This window comes from Epinephelus moara, chromosome 13 (assembly GCF_006386435.1).
Source record: "Epinephelus moara isolate mb chromosome 13, YSFRI_EMoa_1.0, whole genome shotgun sequence".
Lineage (NCBI taxonomy): Eukaryota > Metazoa > Chordata > Actinopteri > Perciformes > Serranidae > Epinephelus > Epinephelus moara.
This window is the reverse complement of record NC_065518.1, coordinates 4131229-4153750: the sequence shown is the minus strand read 5'-3', so window position 1 is coordinate 4153750 and position 22522 is coordinate 4131229. Positions and strand designations below refer to the sequence as shown.

Here is a 22522-nt window from a genome sequence, read left to right as displayed (position 1 = left end):
AAAGTCCTGAAGACAAACTTCTGTCTTAAGGTCCTGAAGACAAACTCCTGTCTCAAAGTCCTGAAGACAAACTTCTGTCTCAAAGTCCTGAGGACAAGCTTCTGTCTTAAAGTCCTGAAGACAAACTTCTGTCTCAAAGTCCTGAAGACAAACTCCTGTCTCAAAGTCCTGAAGACAAACTTGTCAGGGTTCATGGACAAAACAGTTGTTTTTTACATTGCATAAATTAGCCTAGCAGCTAGCGGACTTTTCCCTCTACTCATAGTTTAACAGATTACATGTAACATTGTTATTTTTCCTCCTCACCATTGGTTAAAATCTCTGCGTCTCCTGACAGAACAGCTCGGTTGAATTTCAGCCCGCGTGCACGTAGTTTCAGCCGAACATTGTTGAAACAGCAGCTGATGTTTCTGTAGTGAGAAGTTAGCGTTGTGAGACGCTGTCCAGGCGTATACATCATGTTTTATCTCATAACGTTATTTTTTACTAGGGATGCACGATAATATTGGCATGTCATTAGTAACAGACGATATTGGCTTTAAAGTGAACTCAGAATCGGCCAATATGCTTTTTCTTATTTTGCACAATGAATGATTATTGAATGAATTGATATATAAATCGAGATCGATGGATCGTTACACCCCAAATTTGATTTGCACATTTATTTATACGGGTAAAACGTGCTCAAAATAAACTCAGTTTTTCCAGTGATAACGTGTTGTAGCAAGGTGTCGTGATAAATCATAAATACAAGTAAACGTTACATAAATAAAATGAATAAATGGAAAATAAAAGGACTATATTTAGATGACAGAGGTTAACTGGTGACTATATTTAGAATTGATTAATAGTTAATTTTATTTAAAGTTTTTTGCTTAAATCAGTGGTTTTAATTTGCTGCTTTTGCTTCATCTGTATCTCTGTAAACTGAAGGTCTTTGGGTTTTGGACAATTTTTGCTATTTTATAGACACTTAAGAGATTTTATACACCAAACAATAATCAAAAACGTAACTGACTCATAAATCTACAATGAAAAAATAGTCAGTTTGAGGCCAAAAACACAGACTAGCATATTTTTTTTAGTTGTTGGCAGACGTTGTTTCAGATCAGAGAAACAGTAAAAAATGAAACCGTTAAATGAGACACTTTCCCAGGATTATTGCATGTTTTTAGTGTCCTCTCTTGGTTTGTGTGTGTGATTCAGAGAGCAGCAGCAGCAGCCGATCAGGTTACCGTTGATTCATTTATCATTGAGCGATAATGGAAGATGATCCTGCTGCTGCTGCTGCAGAACTTTGTGCAGGTTTTATTCTCAGCAGGTGAGAGGTCAGGAAACACACATGACAATGGGAGAGTGTGTGTTTGTGAGTTCACCCTCCCTCCTCGGCATGAGGAAGATTTATAGTGTCCAGTTTAAACTCACACACTCAGAGGGGTCGGTCGGACCATCTGTTGTGTCTCTGCTCCATCTGTGAGTTCTGCTCCGACGCCTTCTCTCAGTCTGAGAGTGTGAATGAAACTTGACCTCGTGCGCTCACCTGAGAGCCCAGAGCAGCATCTGTCAGGAGACGATGGGACCGCCACCATGACTGAAGAATAAACCTCGACAGACTAAAACAGGATGTGGCGTCTCTCTGTGACATTGTCCCGATTATTACGTGTGACAAAAAAAAAAAATCTTGTTTTCACTGACTCATGTAAGGTGTCTTTAACGTCACTGTGAAGATTATACGTAAGTGATTCTAGTTTTTGTTGCTGTTACTTTGACATTTAATAAATTGATAAAAAAGTATTAAAAGAACATCAAATATATGTGAAATGTGAGGACCCAGATGGATGCAGCTGACCGTCTCTGGCTGGAGGCCCTCGATTGCTCTCAGCTCAGTGAGCGGAGAAATGGAGCATGAGGACATTGATAACCCAGAGTGTGGCTGAGTGGATGTACAGTAGAGGAGGAGGAGGAAGAGGGGAAAATGAAAGGATAATAACAGGCTAAAGGAAAAAAGAGGAGGAGCTGAGGTTGAGAGGAAGAAGACTGAGGTTAAAGGGAGGAGACGGCGGTCATAGATGGATAAAAAGAGGAGGAGGAGGAGGAGGAGGAGGAAAAGGGAGATGTGAGCTGAAGGTTCAGGATTGTGTTGTGGTTTGAATCTGAATCAAATCCTTTAAAGTTTAGGTTTCAACATTTGTAAGAATCTCAATGTGTGTAAAAATAAACTTTGTCTCTAATGGCAGCTAATAAACGTTTTATAAATTCAATTTGTTTTCGAGTCCAACTTTGCAACATAATCTCATCCGTATTCATCATATTTTGGCAGAAGTTCAGGTGTTGCTATAATGACACTGGGGACAACCTTTCGCGTTTTAAGGCCCTGACACACCAAGCCAATGGTGCCGCTGGTCAATATTGGACCATCAGTGAACGTCCATGGCCCTTGTGGCTGCGGTGTGTCCCTCACCGTTGGCCCTTGACAGCGCTAGCAAGCTTTTTTCTCGCTGATTCAGCATGTTGAATTAGCGACAGCAGAAAATCACTCTGATTGTCAGTTCAGCTCAGTGCACGAGAAGAGAAATAGAAGTGAGGAACGTAAACAAACAGCTTAAGTCCAGAGGGAGTGAAACCAAAACAAACTTGTTCCATAAGGTCAGATTTTTTTTCTTTATCCACTAAGCTCTAAAGTAAATATACTCTCGGCCTTCTGTTTCCCCTTTTTGACTTACCATTACAGACTCCCGCCATCTGCTGGTGTGGAGAGTTATGTCCTGTCATGAAGGTGCGAAACTTGCTTGCTGGTTGGCTGTGGGCTGTAGTCTTTGCCGTGTGTTCATGTGCAACTATTTGGCTGAGACAGGTGACGTGAGGCGACGGAGCAGAGGGCCTTCATCACCGCTAGTCCTCAGTTTGTTGTGTCTGGGCCTTTATTTTACTGCAGAGGAAGTCGGCGGTTGGGTTTAGGCAACAAAACAAAGATCTCAGTTGCTGCTAAAAAAAACACCCGGCTTTGAGTGGCACAAATGCTGCAACCGATGTTGTTTGTTGGTCTCGAACATCAGTCTGTTGGGTCAAGTCCAGTGTCCGTTGGGCTGCTCCACCTCCCCTCCAGTCCCCCCTACTTTTCTGTCCTTTAAGCTGCGTCTGTTGCTCTGAGTGTCTAATAAAGACATGGATGGGTTTACATTGGAGTTGGCTGAACGCCTGGTGTGTCTCACACAGATGCTTAACGGTGCCCCCAGCATCATTTTAGTGAGGACAGGGTTGCTGACCAAGCAGTGCGCTTGGACGCCCCGGGAGCAAGACCTGGCTGCTCTTGTATATACTTTATCTATTTTATCACCTATGTCATTGTTTTATTCTATTCTCATTTAAATATTTAAATATTTGTTTATACATTTTCTGTATGTGCGGCGTGGCGGGACCTACAGCTGTATTTCATTGTGCAATCCTGTGTTGTATAATGAGCTGAACCTTGAGCCGTGAACCGTGGCCGTACGACGACGTTGGCTAAACAGGTTCCTGAGGAAGTTGAGTCTGTGTGCTGAAGTTACAGAGTTAAATATATCTGCTGGCAGGGAGCCATCGCTGATATTCCTCCATATCTCCCACTCAGTCTGTCAGTCCATCAATCACATCAGCCGGGCTTCAAGTACAAACCACAGCTGATAAATCGCCTCGCACTCTGAGACACAAGAGAGGAAATCATGTGAAAACATTGGTGAACTCGTCTACAGCCACATCAGCTGATAACTGAGGATATGTTGTTGTTCTGATGGTCAAAGAATAAATTCATCGGATGGTGTTGAAGGTTTTTCAGCTGCTTTTCTCTGACTGTGACTGCAGCTGCTGAGTGGAGGTGAAGCTCTGCAGCTCTGCAGCTCTGCAGCTTCCTGGCTGCTCTGCTGTGAACTCCATTAAGGGAAAGTGACTTGTAAGCAGGGTACAGTACAGCCAGTCTGGGTGAGCTCATCATGGGATCCTTTACTGATATGGTTCAGTCGATAACGCGGCTGTCAAGGTCAGGACACGTAAGCAAACACTGGAGCTGCTCTGCACTCAGGAGCTCGCTGAGAATCAAGAGTCAGACTCAGTTGTTTTAAAGCAAGTGCTGTCTAGATAGTTTTGGTCCGACCTCGTCACATGTCCACGTTTGGTCATGGACTTTCCACGTCCACATATGACGTCCAAGGTACCCTGGGTGTGTTGGTTGTTGATGTTCTGGGACGCTGTGTCAACTTCAGTTACATGCATTGTCTGTTTTCAAAATACACTTCTGTTTTCACAGGAAACGTACAGTTTGCATACAGTCTCTTTCAAAATAAAAGCACTACATCAGGACACCACTGCGAACGATGTTTTTTACTTCAACAACACACACACACGTGGTTGGGTTTAGGACAAAAGAACAGAGTTTGGCTTAACAATCTTATGGTAAGCGAGCACTGGCCTCCCAGGGGAAAGGCGGTGGTTGTTTGACTTGTCCACCACTCCTCCTGCCCACCCTAATTGGACTTTCGCCACCTTAACTTACGTTTTTGCTCGCACATGTTTCCCCCTGACGTCACTGAGCCAGCCACATATCATGCTGATGTGGATGGACAACTTTTTTTATTGGTGTTTGACGCCGGAAGTCACTGACCCACCACCAGCATTCAACGACTTTGGCGTGAGACCGGGTTGTTTTGGTATGAGTTGCAAAGTGTTGAATTTATCTGGTACTTAGAAACAGTGCGCACAACTCAAAATCTCAAGATAATGTCAGGTGCACAGTTGCGATAAAGACAAAACAAACAAACAAACACAATGGCACCATCTTTTGTATTTTAATTGTGGACAGAAAACGAACACGTTTTAGCTGATGATGGCTTTACACTGAAATGCCTTCGTTTTCTGTCCACAATTAAAATACAAAAGAAGACGGATTAGTGAGTGCCGTTGTTTTGTTTGTTTGTTGAATATATCGACCGTAGAGATGTCTGCCTTCTCTCTAATATAATGGAACTAGATTCACTCAGCTTGTGGAGCTCAAAGCACCAGAAAAATAAATTTGATAAACTCAACATCAGTGTCACTTTCTAGAAGTCATGACCTGGTTACTCAAGATAATCCACAGACCTTTTTGTCAGCAGCTTCATGTAGGAACTGTTTTCTGTCTGCCTAGCTACACCCATCAACCGTATCACTGTGCAGAGGGAAGCATGCGTCTATTCCTGGTTGAGGGGTTAGGGTTAGGTCCCCACCTAACCCTAACCCCTTGACCATGAATAGATGCATGCCCCCGTTCTGCAGCTAAAAATGAACCCGCTTACCATGTTTCTGCAGCGATGCCGTCCCACCACCAGGAAGGCGTTACCACCATTAATCTTGGAATGAGCAGTTCTGCTCGTTAGCTCCCACCTGACCCAGGTGGTGCTCGGTGCACAGCGACCAAGGCTGGCATTAACCAGTGGAGACCAGAGGGTGGTACAGCATGCTTCTGCATGTTAATGTGGCTGGCTGGCTGTCTGTCAACAAAATGTCGGCAAAATATTTACTTCACAAAACATTCAAATTTCACCACCTCTAAATGGACGGAGCTTTGAAATTTGGCACTAAAGCTCAGTAAGTCAATGGAGCGCCGGACGAAAGGAAAAGGCCTCTTGTAATTCACATTATGTGCGTTGTTACTGGCTAATGGGTGTCAGGCTTTTGAAAGCAAAATTAACCAGAAATGACATCCCTAATAGCGTCTTAGCATGATCATTACATTCATCTTCACTACTTTTGGTTTATTAGTCGCAGCTTTTCTTCCTGCAGTCAGTAATCACAGTTTAGCATTTTCTTATCCATTAAACAAATGAACAGACTTTAGGCCACACCTGGACTCATTTATTTAAATGGACTCTGTGGCTCGCAGCCAAAGACAGAAAGCTTCAGTGTTTCCCACGTTCACACTCATCAAAGTGGAAATTAATCTAAAGCACACACATAAATCTGACACAATGGTTTCGCAGTAGAAATCTCTCTTGTGCATCAGCCAACAGCAAAACCATCAGAGTGGACTGTGGTTGATATACGAAGCTTTAAAGATCCCTGCGGAGAAATCAGGAAATGATACAGAGAGATGTGAAACTGAAGGTTCTGTGGATTTTATATTCATCAAACTTTTGTCAGTGGAATTGATCAACCTTTAATTAAAAGCTTCATAATTATTTAGTGCAGTTTTCCTTTCAGTCAGTAAGCGTTAAACCACTGCTGTGGGCCATTGTGAACTGGATGTACAGCAGCTTGTGTATACTTAGTGCATGGAAGGTAAAGTAACTTATTGAATTTTCCTGCTGGCACTTTCACCCCAGTGACCTCACTCCTCCAGCTCACAAGTTCAAAGGAGCAGATGCCACATTAAAGCGACCTTTCCCCTCCAGTAGTTCAAACCTCGAAAAAACCAAACAGCAACCTCTGGGGCTGAAAAATGAAGTCAATGCTGAAGACTGCAATTCCTCTAATTTCCACTTGAGGCTGGCTCCAGAAACGAGTCAGTCCCCATAGACCACAGATGTTTAAAGGTGCTGACACACCAAACCGACATCAAAGAACTAGCGGCGATGAAAGCCAACTGTTACGTCGTCTCACGTCGTCTCACATCGCCTCACGCCACCCCTTATTCAGGTTAAAGTGGGAAGAAGCAGCGGGTCTGTGGGGCAGCTGAGTGAAGTGGAGCCTGAGGAGGAAGCACCAGTTAGCCCCGGTTTCACTACAGGCAGATTTACTCGCTACAGGGGCGAGGAAATAAAACCTGAACAGCCAATCAGAGTGATCTCTCTCACCGACAAGCTCCGCCGCCGATTCAACATGCTCAAACGGCCGAAAAACCGACGACAGGGGTCCGGCTAGTGCCAACGGTGTGGGACACACCGCAAAAACTAGGGCGACAGATGCTCACTGATGGCCCGACATTGGCTGACGGCCGACCGTCTGGTTTAGCCCTCCAATAACTTGAATGGGGATGAAATGATGTAATCATGCGACCCCTTTGGACGTTCTAAATGTTGTCAGATGGAGGGATCAACTCCCCTTATAAGCCATTCTGCAGGGGTTGTGACGCTCAAAGAAATTAACCCACTTTACAGATGTCTCTTTCACAATGTATGTCTATGGCAGAAAGTCTTTTTGCGCCCGGTGGCATCACATGATAGACGTGGAAGTTGTAATTCCACAGTTTGACCACTACAAATATTGGCGCACTTCCTGGGGGCGTGGCATAGACCCCCATGTTACAATGAATGCCTCATTTGGAAACCTGTTATGAACTCATTGCTTCCTTTTGTCCTTCAAACTTTATTTCCTGGCAGCTCACTGACCTGTGTCTGTTTAAATCCCACCCACAGGAAATGTGAAAAACATGGTTCATGATCCAACAGAGTGGAGGTGCAGCTGTGTGATACTGGATGTGTTGGGACAGTCACACACAGACACACAAACAGAGTGAGTGGGTCAGGAGCTCAGTTTCAACTTGAAGAGAGTCCAAAATAAAGGAGGAGGCTCGGTGATGGACAGAGAGGAGGGAGGAGAGAGAGAGAGAGAGAGAGAGAGGCAGAAAAGAAAGTGTAGAATAAAGGAGAGAGACAGAGAGAGTCTCATTATCATTCAGTCGTGACCTCGTTCATCAGTCTTCATTCCTCCTGTGTGTCCTTGGTATCACAGCAGTGTTTCTGCTGCAGTGCACACACACACACACACACACACACACACTGGAGGAAAACATGGCCGCCTGGTCTGTGTCATCATGACTGTACGTTTTTAACGGCTCATTTGAATGATTTCAGAAAACTGTTCGACTTTAGTCACCTTAAAAGAGGCCCACCTAAAAAATCATCATCAGTCTAAGTGGACGCTATATTGAGGGTTTTCTTTTCTTTTCTTTTTTTTACAGTCTTACTTCGCAGTCAGACAGCCCTTTTCTTTTACACTACATTTCTCAACCGTAAAACTTCTGTTACTGCACCACTGCTGTAATTTCAGAGGGTTTCAGTTGTGGATCTGCAGGATGAACTAGACAAAATAGAGAGAGATATTGGACCATTCACGTTGCTTCTGGAGTCCGTCTCTAGAGTCTTGGAAAGGAGGGTATTTTACGAATAGTATCCAGAATGATCTTCCACAGTCGTTGCACCTCATTATAAACTTCAGAAAGGTTAGATGCTGCTCCCTCCATGGAGACCATCTCCAGACATGTCTGAAGCCACAGTCCCTCTGTCAGCTGAGCTTTGTTATGATCAGTCTTTTAGCTCTCGTGCATCCATTTGTCCTTAAACAGTAGAATTCAGAAGACACTTTGCAGGATCACAGTGAACAATATACAATGATTTGTCCCAGAAGGTTTTAATCTTAGTACAAGTCCATACCATGTGATAAAAGTACCTTTATCTTTTTATCCTGTGCCGTCTAACGGGTGAAATAAGTTCTGTGAACAAAATTATGATTTATCATTTTGTTCTTTACTGACTTGGATGCTTTGTGACCCACTGTGCTCTCCAGTTGAAGTTTTTTCAGCTCAAGGAGTTCAGAGCGCTCTGGCAAAAACGCCAGGTGCCTAGACTTCAGAAACAGTTGTTAAAAACAATTACAAAAATCCACCTGCAGCTGCTAAAATGCTTTCTGTGTGATCAGGGCCTTAGTGTTACTCACTTGTCATTTAACTGTCGAGCATTGGTACCTGACTCTCTGTTAAATTTCAGGTAAAAGTCAGTTAACTTCAGGGTTTCTGTCACTTAACTGGTCAGTAATCCGATTATCTGCTGGGGGTCTTTCAGTCAATTGTCAGGCATCACTTAAACGTCATGTAACATTAACGCAACTGTCACGTACTGAAGCAGGAGAATCCTAACGTGAACACAGCGTAAAGGTATCTGGGTGGAGCTGAGGTGGAAGGATTAAACTGAGTGAGCTGACTAAACACTAAAGAGCTGTAAAACTAACACTGGATGATTCTGCTGCAGACGAGGTCGGACTTTATTTCCCCAGTGTCATGTTAGATCCTGCAGAGACAACAGATACTGACCGGAGGTTTTGGGGTTGTGATGATGACTCTGAGTGCTTCTGCTTCTCGGCCTGTGACTGTGACACAGCAGTGGGGAAGTCGTGAGTCAGCTTACCGCAGCATCTTTTATGGGAAACACTTTATTAGTTTATCTTTCTCTTTAAAGTCACTGGGCCCGTTTTAGATGATCTGTAGCTCAGGGCCTTAAGTGCATGATGCAAGTGCAGTTAGGGAGTGGCCAGCTTCACTTTGCAAGTTAAATGGCACATAATCTGGGCGGAAAGTAAGGTGCAAGGGGCAAAGGGGTTGTTTTAGCATGAATTCAACCAATCAGAGCTTCATGTTCTATTTCCAAATTAGAGAAGTGAGCAGTTTTCTGCTGAGAGTAATGCAGTCAGAGCAAAACTAAAAACTGAAGTTATAAATTTGACGGAGGAAACAGAACTGCACTTTTAGCTTCTAAAATAATGAGTGAAGTTACACTGCTCAGCACAGCATCTCTTGTCATGTGGAGTCTGACAGCAGCTCTGCTCTGATCTCTGCTATGTTAACATTTCACAGAATGTCACTGTAGCAAATAACAAAACTATCAACTGTAGCTATAAACTTGACAGATGAAACAGAACTGCACTTTTAGCTTCTAAAATAATGAGTGAAGTTACGCTGCTCAGCACAGCATCTCTCGTCATGTGGAGTCTGACAGCAACTCTGCTGTTGTCTCTGACACATTCACATTTCACAGAATGTCACTGTAGCAAATATCAAAACTATCAACTGTAGCTATAAACTTGACAGATGAAACAGAACTAAACTTTTACCTCTAAAGTAATCAATGAAGTTAAGCTGCTCCTTGTGTGTAAATGTTCACAGTGTCTTTCTTAATGTTGAGTCTGACTGCAGCTCTGCTTTTATCTCTGCTACGTTGACATTTTAAGAATGTCATTCATTTTTTCCTCATTAATGATGGATTATTTCACCCAGCCACAGCCCAACTGTGTGTCCCTTTGTGTGTAGACTCGTTGTGAACCCACCTCTGCAGGTGCATTTTACTATCTGAATGATGCGCCCATTAAAGAGCAAGAAAACGCTGCACCATTCTGACTTTAGATCAGGATTTTGTTGATCGATGATGCAGTCGTTTTCTGCTGCCTCAAAATAGCAACAAGCCAACATTTTGAGACCTACAGGCTCATGAGCTCACGAATGGGCTCAAGTACATTTGCGGAAGTTTTTTTTTTAGTTTTTTTTTATAAACACTGGTGTAGTTCCAATCTGAATCATTCGCAACGCCCCACCCCCACCTCACAGGCCCCAGGGCAACCGCACTGCCTGCATTGTCTATATTTACGCCCCTGTGTGCGCCACTTTGCACCAGCTGTAAGATGGGTTTCTTTCTGTGATGGCGAAATGTCAACCCCAAATCACAAATTAATATTTTTTTGATGTTTGCGTTTACTTTAAAACAAGTGAAAAGTCGTGCCCATAATTTTTTTTTTTTTAATATGTTTCATTTTGAAGGAGTTTGGAGGATGTTGTCACTGCAGCAGACACCATGCATCAACAGTATGAAAAGTGATTTAATTAAGCTCAGTAAAAGTCTGAAAAATAAGAGCTAATGGTATGAACACACATGAGAACATTAAATAACAAAAAAACATAAGAATTTTTCAGAGCTATATTGAGTTCAATTAAGGCACTGATATACAGTTGATGCAGTTGGTGTCTACTGATACATGGTGGGAGGACAGATGTATATCAGTCCCAGAAATAGTTTAATTAATCTAGATTTTTTTTTTCCTTGATCATTTTTTAACATCCCATTTAGTTTCATTTGTTATTTATTTATGTATGTATTGCCCGAGGTACCTGATGCATTTATCCTTCCAATAACATAACTCGTGGTCAAGTCTATGCAGGTCCAACACCTGGTGGTTGGGACGTGGTACTTAATAGTTAAAAATGGCTCCCACATATCTGTCAACTGTTGTGGACCCCTGCATGAAAGAGTTTAACGCAAACAAATTGAACACGTTTTATTTCGAGATGTTATGCTGCTGGGTCTGATAATGTAACTGAGAACAATATTCCTTCTGTCAGTAAAACACATGGGTGGAACATGTTTGTGTTATCTAATGACACGTGTGTCAGACTGTGTGATCATCATCTTTGATTCTCCTCAGGAGGTTATAAACCTGTGATCCCCTCAGGATGAGCAGATGATCAGTCAAAAAAATCCAGCATGATGTTTTGACCTTTGTGTTTCTCTCACACTGAAATCACAAGTTTCTGTCTCTGTCACACCTCGCTTTCTTCTGTCGTCAGCAGGGTTAATTTAAGCGTCCAGACGGGCTTGTGATGCTCAGTTTAGTTTATGATACGGTGGCCTTGGGCGGACAAATGACTGAGGAGGCTTTCAGCATCAGCACCATGTGCTCAGACTGCAGGGACAGATCATTATTATTATTATCTGGTCTTATGAGAGGGAAAGAAATGTTGTTGGTGAGCTAATGCCACAACAACATTCATGTACAAACACAAATAGGACCACACGCACACACACATCTGTCGCAAACATACACACTATGCAGAGGCAGACACACAAGTGGCAACACACCTACAAACACAGACACAAATCACCTACGCATTTATTCAACAATCCACTTACTAGTACCAATCTCTCTTTCTACCAACCGTCTTTTTGTTTTGTGTGTTATTACAGCTGCCACATTTATCATTGATGACTCAAACTAACACCACACAGCTGCGTCACCACAACAGTCACTGCACATCTTCTTCGTACACATCTACAGCTGAGCTCTCTGTTTCTATTTCCATACATTATTAACCTGGACACACTCTTACCATCCTGTCTGTGTGTCATTCCCATGTCTCTGTTATAGCAAATACATTCTTAAAAAGAGAGAAATGGAAAAGTTTTTGAGGGATTTGATTGGTTTATGTTTAATTTGATAAATGAAAAAAGCTTTTTTTGGTAGATTTTTGCTTTTTTCTTTACGTAAAATGTCCCTAGGTTGCATGAAAGGTGTTTAAAGTTGAATTTCTTCTTCTTCGTCTTGGTCTTCGTCTTCATCTTTAGTACTATTCGGACGGGATTAGTTTTACACTGGGATGTGGACTAATGTCAGTTCACCACAGGATGTCTGTAATAAATGTCTGATTCGCACGGGACAAGAAATCTCCGTAATTCTACCAGAGATGGGAGTGGTAACTCGGTTTGCGCCCTGGCGTCACCTCCCTGTCGACATGTGCGTGCTGCATTGCTTCCTGTAAGCATCAGCTGAAGGATAATAATAATTAATGAGTAGCCCAATATGAAATATTGCCCATGATCAGGATTGTGTGTACACAGCGATTAGCAATATGGATTCATATTAGGCCTACCTAACACAACCAGAAGTCTCGTGGCTCTGAAGTGCTTTCTTCTCAACCTTTTTGATTGGTCTCCCACGTAGAAGAATGTCCACTGTCATGACTGAATGCTTCTTCAAGCGCCTCCGTCATTGAAAAAACGCGGAAAACTAGTTGTAAACGCAGAAAAATGGTTGTAAACAGGACGTGACGAAATATTTACATACATTGTCACAGAGGATCGCGTTCGCACGGGGTTAATATTACCCGAGGTATTTTCTCCAGACCGTTTTACAGAAGGTAAAAGTCGCCATAATGTTTACTGACATTATCCGTAATGATTACAGACATGGCGCGTTCGAAAGGACTAAAATCCCTGGTAATGATTACTTTACCTCACGTCTCCACGTTTAACTAATCCTGTCCGAATAGGGCTTTTGTCTAATTTTAAACTACTAAGATGGTGAACATTATATCTGCTAAATATCACGATATTAGCATCATCATCATGAGCATGTTAGCATGCTGACGTTAGCATTTAGCTCAGAGCACCACGATGCTTCAGTACAGACTGTGAGCTCCTAGCTCTGTTTTGTTAAATCGTACTTCTCTCCTTTATAATTCAAATTAAGACTGAAGGCTTGCTCTGTTGTACAAATCAAGGAAATTATTTTGATAATCAGTTTATCATTTCAGGCATTTTGCAGATAAAAACAGTCTCCAGCTCCATAGATGTGATGCTGTCCTGCTTGTTGTATCTCGTATCACTGTAGATTTAATATCTTTGAGTTTTGGACAGCTCCTCGGACAAAATAAGCATTTTGAATATTTCACTTAGAGTTCTGGGAATTTTTGTTTTTGTTTTTTTATACTGTTATACTGTTGCCAGCAGCGCCCCTCAGCTTTGCAGCGACACACCTGAAAGTCGCTTGTAGAATCAGTGACCTCCTTCAAATCACTTCTTAAAACCCATTTTACAGACGTGCTCTTCTGTGATCTCATGTTTTTATTTGTGTCTTTTTAGACTGTCTTTATCCTCCTTATTATTAATATTATTATTTTGTGTTTTACTCTTTTTATTGTATTTATTTTTACTGGTATTTTTTGTATCGTTTTTATCTCTGTTACTCAGTCTTGTCTGTCCTCTTGCTCATATGTTTTTGCGTCTTTTTTGACTTGCTTTATTTCAACATTCAGCACTTCAGTTTGGCTTCTGTTATGTTGCTTCTGGGGTTTCTTCTTCTTCTGCTTCTTTGTTAAAACACTTTGTAATCTCTGTTTTTAAAGGTGCTATACAAGTCAAATTATTGTTGTTATTGTTATTATTATAAAGATAGTTTGATTTACCAGGAAAATAATTAGAAGATAAATCAACAATAATTAGGTGCAGCCGCAGTATATCAGTCTGTTATAGTGTTTTCACTGAGGCCTGATGTGTTTGTGCTGAAGGAACAACTAAAGTGACGCTCCACCCAAAATCTGTCTTTTTAGAATCAAACACTCGCAGCTCTGAAACAGGCCGGCCTTGTTTCTGTCCTGCCTGAGGGTATGTACCCTGTCTCACCTGTGTGTGTGTGTGTGTGTGTGTGTGTGTGTGTGTGTGTGTGTGTGTGTTGCACACAGACAGGATATGGTGGGTGTGCCCAGCTGAACATCGTTTGTCTGATTACTATCTGTCGTTTACTGAGCAGCTGATTGTTTTTATTAGGGCGTGTGTGTGTGTGTGTGTGTGTGTGTGTGTGTGTGATGGTTAATGTGTTACCTCTGCACCAACCACATGTCTGAACTCAGCCTGCAGTGTTGGAGCTGCCACGTGTTTCAGGTGTTAATCACTCAGTGACAGTTTGTGTCAGAGCTGCTGCCTCTCGCTGGATTTTTCCACTGACTCATGACTGTAAATTATTTTCTACACTGTAGGCATGTTACAGACCTCTCAACAGCCATGTTCATCATGGAAGTCTGCAGGAGAATTTTCATGAACATGAAACTCACTGCACACAGTTGTTGTATTGTTCAGATTCAGGAGGAGAGAGGAGATTCATGATGCAAATGTATTGCTCAGTAGGGTCACTGTGTCTTTTGTTGGACAGTAAACACTCTGATCTCTATTCTAAAACTAAACTCAGGTAATATAAAACTCTGTCAACATCTGTTAGCATCTGCTAGCCACAGAGACTAACCAGTTTACAAACTAGTAGCCACTAATTTGGACAGCATGTTGTACATCTGTTTGTAAATCTGAGCTGCTTTGTTACATGATCTGTCCACCAGAGAGCACTGACAAGTTTATTCTAACTGGCAATGTCAGTCAGTTAACTGCTGAAAATATTTCAGACTGGTTACTCACGTCAGTCTGTAGATCAATTTTGCTGCTCTTCATTTCACTGCACTTTGCACCAACTGGGTCTGATGGGAGCTAGAGGAGGTCGGCCACTGTTGCCTTTGTTACACTGAGATGGCGCCATAGAGCGGCTGGGAAGTCCCTGCTTTACGGCGCCTTTGTATTTTTACACAGGACCGAAAAATGGCGGCATCATGTGGCTCCAGTGTGTGATTTTAGACAGCATGGAAGCATAAATAAAGAGGTGTGAGCTGTAACACAACAGCATGGGCCTCTGGTGTGACATAACATTCACGTCAGCAGCATTATATAAACCTGTAACAATGGCGGAACATGTCATATGGCAGCTGATCTGGTCCTCTGCCAACTCAGCTCCTGGACCTCAGTGTCTCCACAGTTTGCAGACATTTTTGGCTGCTGTTTTTCTCAGAGTTAGCCGCGAACTGTTGCTGCCTGCTTTTTGAATCTCTCATGGTGGGACGTTCTCAAACTGTCACACCCTTCCCATCCATGATCCCATCCTGCCAGCTGACACCCCTGATTCTAACACTGTAAAATGTTCCACTCCTAAAAATCCTGGTCACAATTTTCAAGAACTAAATTGAAGGGATCCCTGGCAAAATGTTTTTAAGCTCTCTAACACCAGTGCCTGTATCAGCCTCGTAAATCCAGTATCAGTGTGGCAGATTGCGGCTGAGTGTCGGTGTGTTCGGCTCTTTTCTGGCACCAGAGGACCAAATGTGAGCCAGCTGTAGCCCGTATGACTGGCTTGGTTGTGTTTTGTGGCATGAACTCCGACAAACTGGGATGAGAATCATCTCCAGTTCACAGTTCCTGGGCCAGCTGTGGGCCAGTACCCAACGGATATTAGATTCATCAAATGTCTGACAATTATGGTCGCTGTTGGGCCAAACGATTTTGGATATGCAGAAGGCATTAGTTATGAGGTTTCAATTTGGACCTTCAAGCATTTTTATGTTTTTATGTGTAACATTTTTAACAGCTACAACACAAGCTAACATGAAGCTAATGCTAATGCTATGCTTAAAACTTGATAACTCACCTGCAGCATTTTCCTGATGGGAATGTGTTTTCTGTTAAAAACTTAAATGATGTTTGGATTGATCTCAACAGATGATAACCTTTATTAAAGTCTTATTATCGTCTCCTCGTGTTGGCAGAAGTCCTCCTGTAAAATCTGTCAAAAGATCAGTCTCACTTTTCTTTAGATTTGGTTTGAAAACATCTTAAAGTTACCTGCACATACCTTATATGTCCATGTGATAACCTAGAAAGGTAGATCTAACATCAGTCTCTGTTGTCTCCTTCCTTCCAGCTCCTGGTGCTCAGTGTCTCCATGGTGAAGTGGGCGGGGTCTGATGTCAGCCCCTCCTCTTTTCGACCCTCTCACCATGCCCACCATGGTTTCTAGGCTTCCCAAGTTTGGCTCACGTCCCAAATCTGCTGCACTTTCCAGTGGCACTCAGACAGGTCCAGCTGCCACCGCGAGCACTGGCACCTTCACCAGCACTCGCCTCACCAATGGGTTCTACCACCACCCCGGCCCAGCAGGGGTCAACAGCAGTCTGACCACGCCCCCTGCTGCTGTTAAACAGAATGGATTCATCAGAGTGCCGACTTCATTTTCCATGAAATGGAAGAAAGAAAATGAGAAGGTGGAGGACGGAGGAGCTGACGGAGAGAAGGAGTGGAGGAAAGGAACTGGCGGGAATGTTGGGCAGAATCGCTCCTTTAACAGCATCCATCAGTTTAATTCCCAACGCCAACCGGGATCACCAGTGGTGTCACAGCGTGATGCCAAGAAGACAACCACGTCTTCTGCAGGAAAGGGGCGTAGTTTTGGTTTTTCTGCAACACCTTCATCAACACCATCGCCACAGTCCAGCCCCAGAACACTTCCTGTCTCTAAAAGTGGATCGCACGGTTCCAAACTGAGCCAAACTTCTCTCGGGCTCAGCAACGGCACCAAACCAACCCTAAATGGTTTTTCTGGTTCCAAACCAAGGAGCACTTCTCTGAGACAGCCTCAGAACTTTGCTCGCTCTGGCGGTTCTCGACCAGGTTCAGGTCCAGGTTCTCGTTCTGGTTCCCCCTTCCAGAAGAAGCCACCGGCCAGCCGCTCCTACTCCAGTGACAGCCTCGGCTCTGCTCCGTCCAGCCAGCTGACTGAGAGCGATCGCTTTCGGTCACGTAGCCTCACGCAGGTCCGACGGCAGCCCTCCCCCACCCTCACCTCTTCCTCCACCTCCTCCTCCTCAGTCTCTCACAACACCCGCTCCTACTCCTCTAACAGGGCTGCAGGGCGAGGCGCTTCTTCTGCTCAGGCTCCGCCCAGAAGCAGCTTAGCAAAGCCTCCAGGTACCAGCCAGCCTCCTGAGGGAGGAGGCAGAGGTGGAGGGGCCAAAGCTCAAACTTCTGCTGCTCCAGGGAGGTCAGGGTTCAGCATCCCCTCCCTACTTCCCCCCACGGCCTTAAAGAAGCCCCTCCTACCCAGCCTTGGCCCCGCCTCTAAGCCAAGCGGCATCAGCTACAAGCTGTCACGCCCGTCACTCATCAAGCAGTCTCGCCCCCTCCGAGTGACCTCAGCCAATGAGCTAGGGGGTGAACAGGAAGTGAACCGAGGACTGACAGCGCGGAGAGACTCAGTGGAGACGCCTTCGACTACAGAAAACAGCCCAGGTATGAGATTCTTATCACGGACGTGACTCTCATTGTTCAAACATCCTCAATTTTTCATCTTGACTGATCTCATCCTGTCACTTACTCTCTCTCTCTTCTCATCTTAAACCTCTTAAAATTTAAATTTATGGAGTATACCGTAAAACTTCAATTAATAGCTCGGGCTATTATTTTCTTAAATCACTGAATTTTTTTCAAAATTGGCACAAACGTCCACTAAGTAGAATTTGGTAGTTCAATCATTCGTACACTAATTACGACAAAATTTCACTCAGATGTCGAACAGGATGATGAAGTGATGATATTTCAGACTTGGATATAACCTGTAAGTGCAACTTGACAGGTTCGAGGAAGCGCACAACCACGAGGCAGAAATTTTGGTTGATTTCGGATACTTCATTTCAAATCCCTGATTACAATTAGTTGCAGTTGATTTAATAATTCATCAAAATATCATCAAAGTCGTATGTCATCGTTCATCTCATATGTTTTACGCCATTTTCCATCAACATCTTGACTTAAACCACTCGTCTCTTCCCCCCCCTCCTTAAATCTCATCAGATCTCATTTAGCTCATTTTATCTTATATGTAATTTTATTTTTGATCTCACATATCAAATGTCTCGTCTCATTATATATCTCCCTCTGCCTTATCTCTTCTCACATTCTCCTGTTGCCATCAAACATGATTAAATCTTTGACACTCATGTCATATTTTATGTCTCAGTTCTCATCTCATTTGTCGTCTCTTATCTCATGTTTTATTCAGTTTTCCATCTCTGATATCTGAAGGCAAATTTCTTACCTCATATCATATTTTTTGTCATCTTTGTTCTAAACTTATCTTTCATTTTATTCATTGTTTCATCTCCTCAAATCTCTTATCCTAGGTTTGTCATTTCTCTTTTCATCATCACTTCTCAGCTACTTTTTTTCTTCACATCCTGTCATGTTATGATCATGCATTTTATCCCATGTTCCATATTTGAAAATTGATCTCAAATGATTCTTCTCTTTTTTTTCAGACTTTATCTTTCATATCTAATATCACATCTTATATGTTATTTTTCAACTAAACTAGTTTTCTATTTTATGCAGTCATCTCTGATTTCTCACCGTCATGACGTTTCTAATCCTGTGTCATCCTCCTCCTCCTCACTATCAGAAAGTTCCCCGGAGGCTCCAGAGACAGAGGGGCTGTCGGCAGAGCCAGCATCCCAGGGAGAGGTGTCGATCGTGGGGGAGACGCTGGAGGACATGTCCCTGTCCTCCAACTCGTCTCTGGATAGAAACGACACCAGTCAGGAGTACATGGACGATTTTGACAACCTGGGTAAGAAAAGACAACAGTTATTTTCTACTGTGTCAGATATGTGCAGAGCGTCTGTGCTTTTACTGGTTAAAACTGTGAATTCAATAGATCGACAGCATCTGGTCTTGTGTCTGCAGGAAACGGAGGGGTGGGTATACTGCTTCTGTCCTCTAAAAACGATGAAGATGACTCAGGGCTCGACCAGTCATGCGCCAGGTTTGATGAAGACAAAGTGGCTGTTAACGGTGTCACCAAGGCAGCGGGCCTCTGTTTCCTGGACGACGGTATGGACTGGGCCGGCATGAGACTCAGCGGTGAGTTTGAGTTTACAGGATGAATGTGCAGGTCAGTAAAAGTCATGAAACATTTGGTAAACTAATTATGTTTCTCCCCAGGTGAGCAAGGGGATCATCATCTGACCCAACTCCCCCATCGGAGAACGTCCAGTCAGCCGGACTACCACGAGCAGGTACCACCACGATAAAGACCAATAAACAGTTAGCAGATAGGAGACTTCTGTAACTGTCACTTTAATAACAGCCTGTTGGACTCCTCCCCAACTATCTGGTAAAGTGCTCTTCAACTTTTATTTGAAAGATGAAAGACATTTCCATCTAAAAAACAAAGCTTATGCACTTTGATTCATTGTTAGAGGCAACAACAAACTTCTCTTGCCTCATTTTGATTGAGACGTCTGTCAATTAGTGGATACACTTTTTTTGAGCGTCACAAGCTCCACACAATGACCCGTTTCACTTCCAGGGTTTGATCCATTTTCGAAAACATTTGGAAGTCATTTATCCCCATTTAAGTTAGCAGAGCACTAAAGGAGACGTTAGCTGCTCGGCTCAAGAAAAAGTAATGATGCGTAAGATCTGGGTAATTTTATATCTGGAAAGTCAAACCTTTTTGGCTTCATGCACCACTGTTGTCTTTATACATCCATGGTTTTAGGTCACTAAAACAGAATTTTTGGGAAAAGCCCTTTGAGGTGCAGATGACATCATCTCAATTTACTAATGCCAGTTGTTGCTTTGTGGAATAAGTATGCATTGGAAACAATAAAAACAAAACGCAAACTACTGGTTCGTTTGCGTTTTGTTGGCACTGCCTGGTCTAATGAGTACTTTACATTAATAACTCAACTCAACTCAGGTCCCGTTTATGACAACGATTTCAACTGAAAACTGTAAACTTTAGTTGCGTTTTGGCCAATCGTTTACACGACAGCAGCGTTTTGGGTGCCTGAAAACACAACGTATTGAAAACAGGTTCCAGAGTGCAATTTTTTGGAAACGGCACCGTCTCCGTTGTCATGTAAACTTGCAGTATGCAGTTCCGCTGAAAACGGGGACTTTTTGCACATGCGCATTACGCTTCCAGTCACTAGGCATGCACGAGAAAGTCGACCATCACAACAACAATGGCGGACTCCCGAGCTCTGTTTGTGCTGCTCACCCTGTTGAATTTATCAAGGCTTCCCCATCATAGTGAAGATTTGCTGTAGCAACTCCACCTCGTCGTCCGTCCAGACAAACGTTCGTGCGTTTGCCATTTTGTTTGTTTATACATCGCCGCTCTGTAGAAGGAAGCGTAAGCATCACATCGCCAACTACTGGCCTGGCATGTATACTGCAGCGGTTTTGGTCATTTTTGCGAATCCGTGTGCACGGCGATTGTTATCAAAACATTGTCATCTAAACATGGAATTTTTTCAAAACAAAAATGAGAAACGATTCTGTTTTCAGTGGATCATTTTCGTGTAAACATGGCCTCAGCTTTATCTATACAGCACCTTTCATACAAACATGCACCCCAAAGTGCTTCACACGGCAAAAAAACAATAAAATAGAAAAAAAGCAAACCAACCAAAACACAACAAACTTACAAAAAAGATGATTAAAACGCCATAGAATGAAAAGAGAATGAATAAATAAAGAAAATAGAGTAAAAATGAACAGGAGAAATAAAAGTACTGCTGCACCATTTCACAGACAAATGGAGGCGTCCGCTGCTCCCAGTGTTACTTGCTCCACCTTAATTAATATTTTCTTTTTGGTGAATCATAGATGCAGCCTGTATCACCACCTACTGACTCAGCCAGAGTTTGGAGTTGTCTTTGCACTGTAGTGTCCACAGATTTTTTTTTTTTAAACATAGGAGAAACATATTTGTTCTCAAAAATATCCAAGGTCTTAGTATGTCTTGCTAGAATGCAGTGACAAAATATAACGTCATTAAAATTATGTAATAGTAAATGTCTGGAGTGTCAACATACTTGAGTCAGAGTTCATAGGTGCAGTAGTTTACAGTTGGCCTTTGAGCCCCACCCACAGACAGTTAGAACAGAGCGACACATCAGATACTTTGTTCACACGCTGTACAAGCAATTTCTAACCTCCTATTAACAGATGTTGAATTATCCTGCGGCGTTTCGAAAACGCTTTGAGTCCATTAAAACCTGTAAGCTGTTGAACAAAAGAATATATTGAAAGACAGATATCATGGAGACATCTCAGCTCTGTTAGGAGTCAAAGGAGGCTGCTTTTATTTTAAGATAAGAGAAAAGCACTTCAAACTAAACATAATTCACCTGCTGTAGACAGATTAACTCTCTGGCTTTTATAATTTTAACAAGATTACAGTGTGAAATAATCTACACACAAACTGCAGATGTTTCCTGAGCGTATCTACTGCAGGAACTACAGGAATATATTCAGAGTGCTCACAAGATAAAAGCCTCCGTGTCCTCTCTGCTTCGCAGGGCGGTTCGTCTCTGGACCTGTCCCCATCGGACAGCTGTGGGTCTGGGGGAACCTACATGTGGGATGAGGAGGGCCTGGAGCCACTTGGGGGCGCCACCACAACCGCCTCCATCAACATCAACACAACCAACAGCAACACCACCCATCACATCGGGAGCTTCGACTCCGACCTCAACAGCATTGTAAGTCTGTGTGTGAGTGATAATGAACCCTGATGCAGGTTAAAGTCGATCAACATAAACACCAGTCTGCTCCCAGAAGACATCATCATATCGTTCAGATTTCAAGCCACCATGGGAGGAATAACTAGATTATTTTAAAATCAATTTTTATATTAAAGGTTCTCTGTGGAGTTTTTGTTTTTCTCGTGCAGTAAATGTGCCGGAGAAGACAGCAAAGACGAAGGCTGATAGCATGTGAACACTGATGTAAACAATGTTGGCTTTAAAATACCTTAAAATTTAACTTGCAAATGTTTCATGAGGAAGGAAATGCACTCGACACGCTCACTGTGAGTTTTAGTAGCACTGAATGTAGCTTCTGTTTGTGTGAGAGTACGACAACAGGTGTTAAAGGTTTATGATAATTAGATGCGGTGACTAATCAAACAAATTTCTTTTGAGGGATGTGTACAAACACGTTACTAATTACTTATTTGTCATGTGCACAACAGTTACAGAGAAGCAGTCGTTGGTAATGAAAGTCTTGGATCTCAGACTTCCTCCTGCAGTGCTCATTAAAATATGTTTCAAAAGAAAATCATGCACGTACCCAGCTGGACACCAACGCCGTTACATATAGAGTGTGTCAGGGCTGACATCAAAACCTGTAAGTTTAGCATTGCGCTGGTTCCCGGAAGAGAAAGTGAATGTGATTTTTGCATTGCGTTTTGGATTATATCAGAAAATAAGCTCTGTGGCTAACACAAGTTTATGATACTTACAGGTTTTGTTCAGCGAGATAATCTTCACATATGAACACCTTTCATACCGCATTTGAAGCTTAAATGTGATCGCCAG

The 22522-nt window shown here is 42.8% G+C and overlaps 1 protein-coding gene across 3 annotated transcripts in view; it reads left to right on the top strand.

The window, feature by feature from the left end:
* Nucleotides 1-22522, top strand: part of LOC126399412 (serine-rich coiled-coil domain-containing protein 2-like) — a 79450-nt gene that overhangs the window by 14481 nt on the left and 42447 nt on the right. For all 3 annotated transcript variants that reach the window (XM_050059337.1, XM_050059336.1, XM_050059338.1), the window contains exons 2-6: nt 16063-17426; nt 18592-18759; nt 18876-19052; nt 19134-19207; nt 21503-21685. In XM_050059337.1, the coding sequence (XP_049915294.1) occupies nt 16106-17426; nt 18592-18759; nt 18876-19052; nt 19134-19207; nt 21503-21685 (1923 nt within the window). In that variant the 5' untranslated portion in view covers nt 16063-16105. The remainder of the gene's footprint in view (nt 1-16062; nt 17427-18591; nt 18760-18875; nt 19053-19133; nt 19208-21502; nt 21686-22522) is intronic.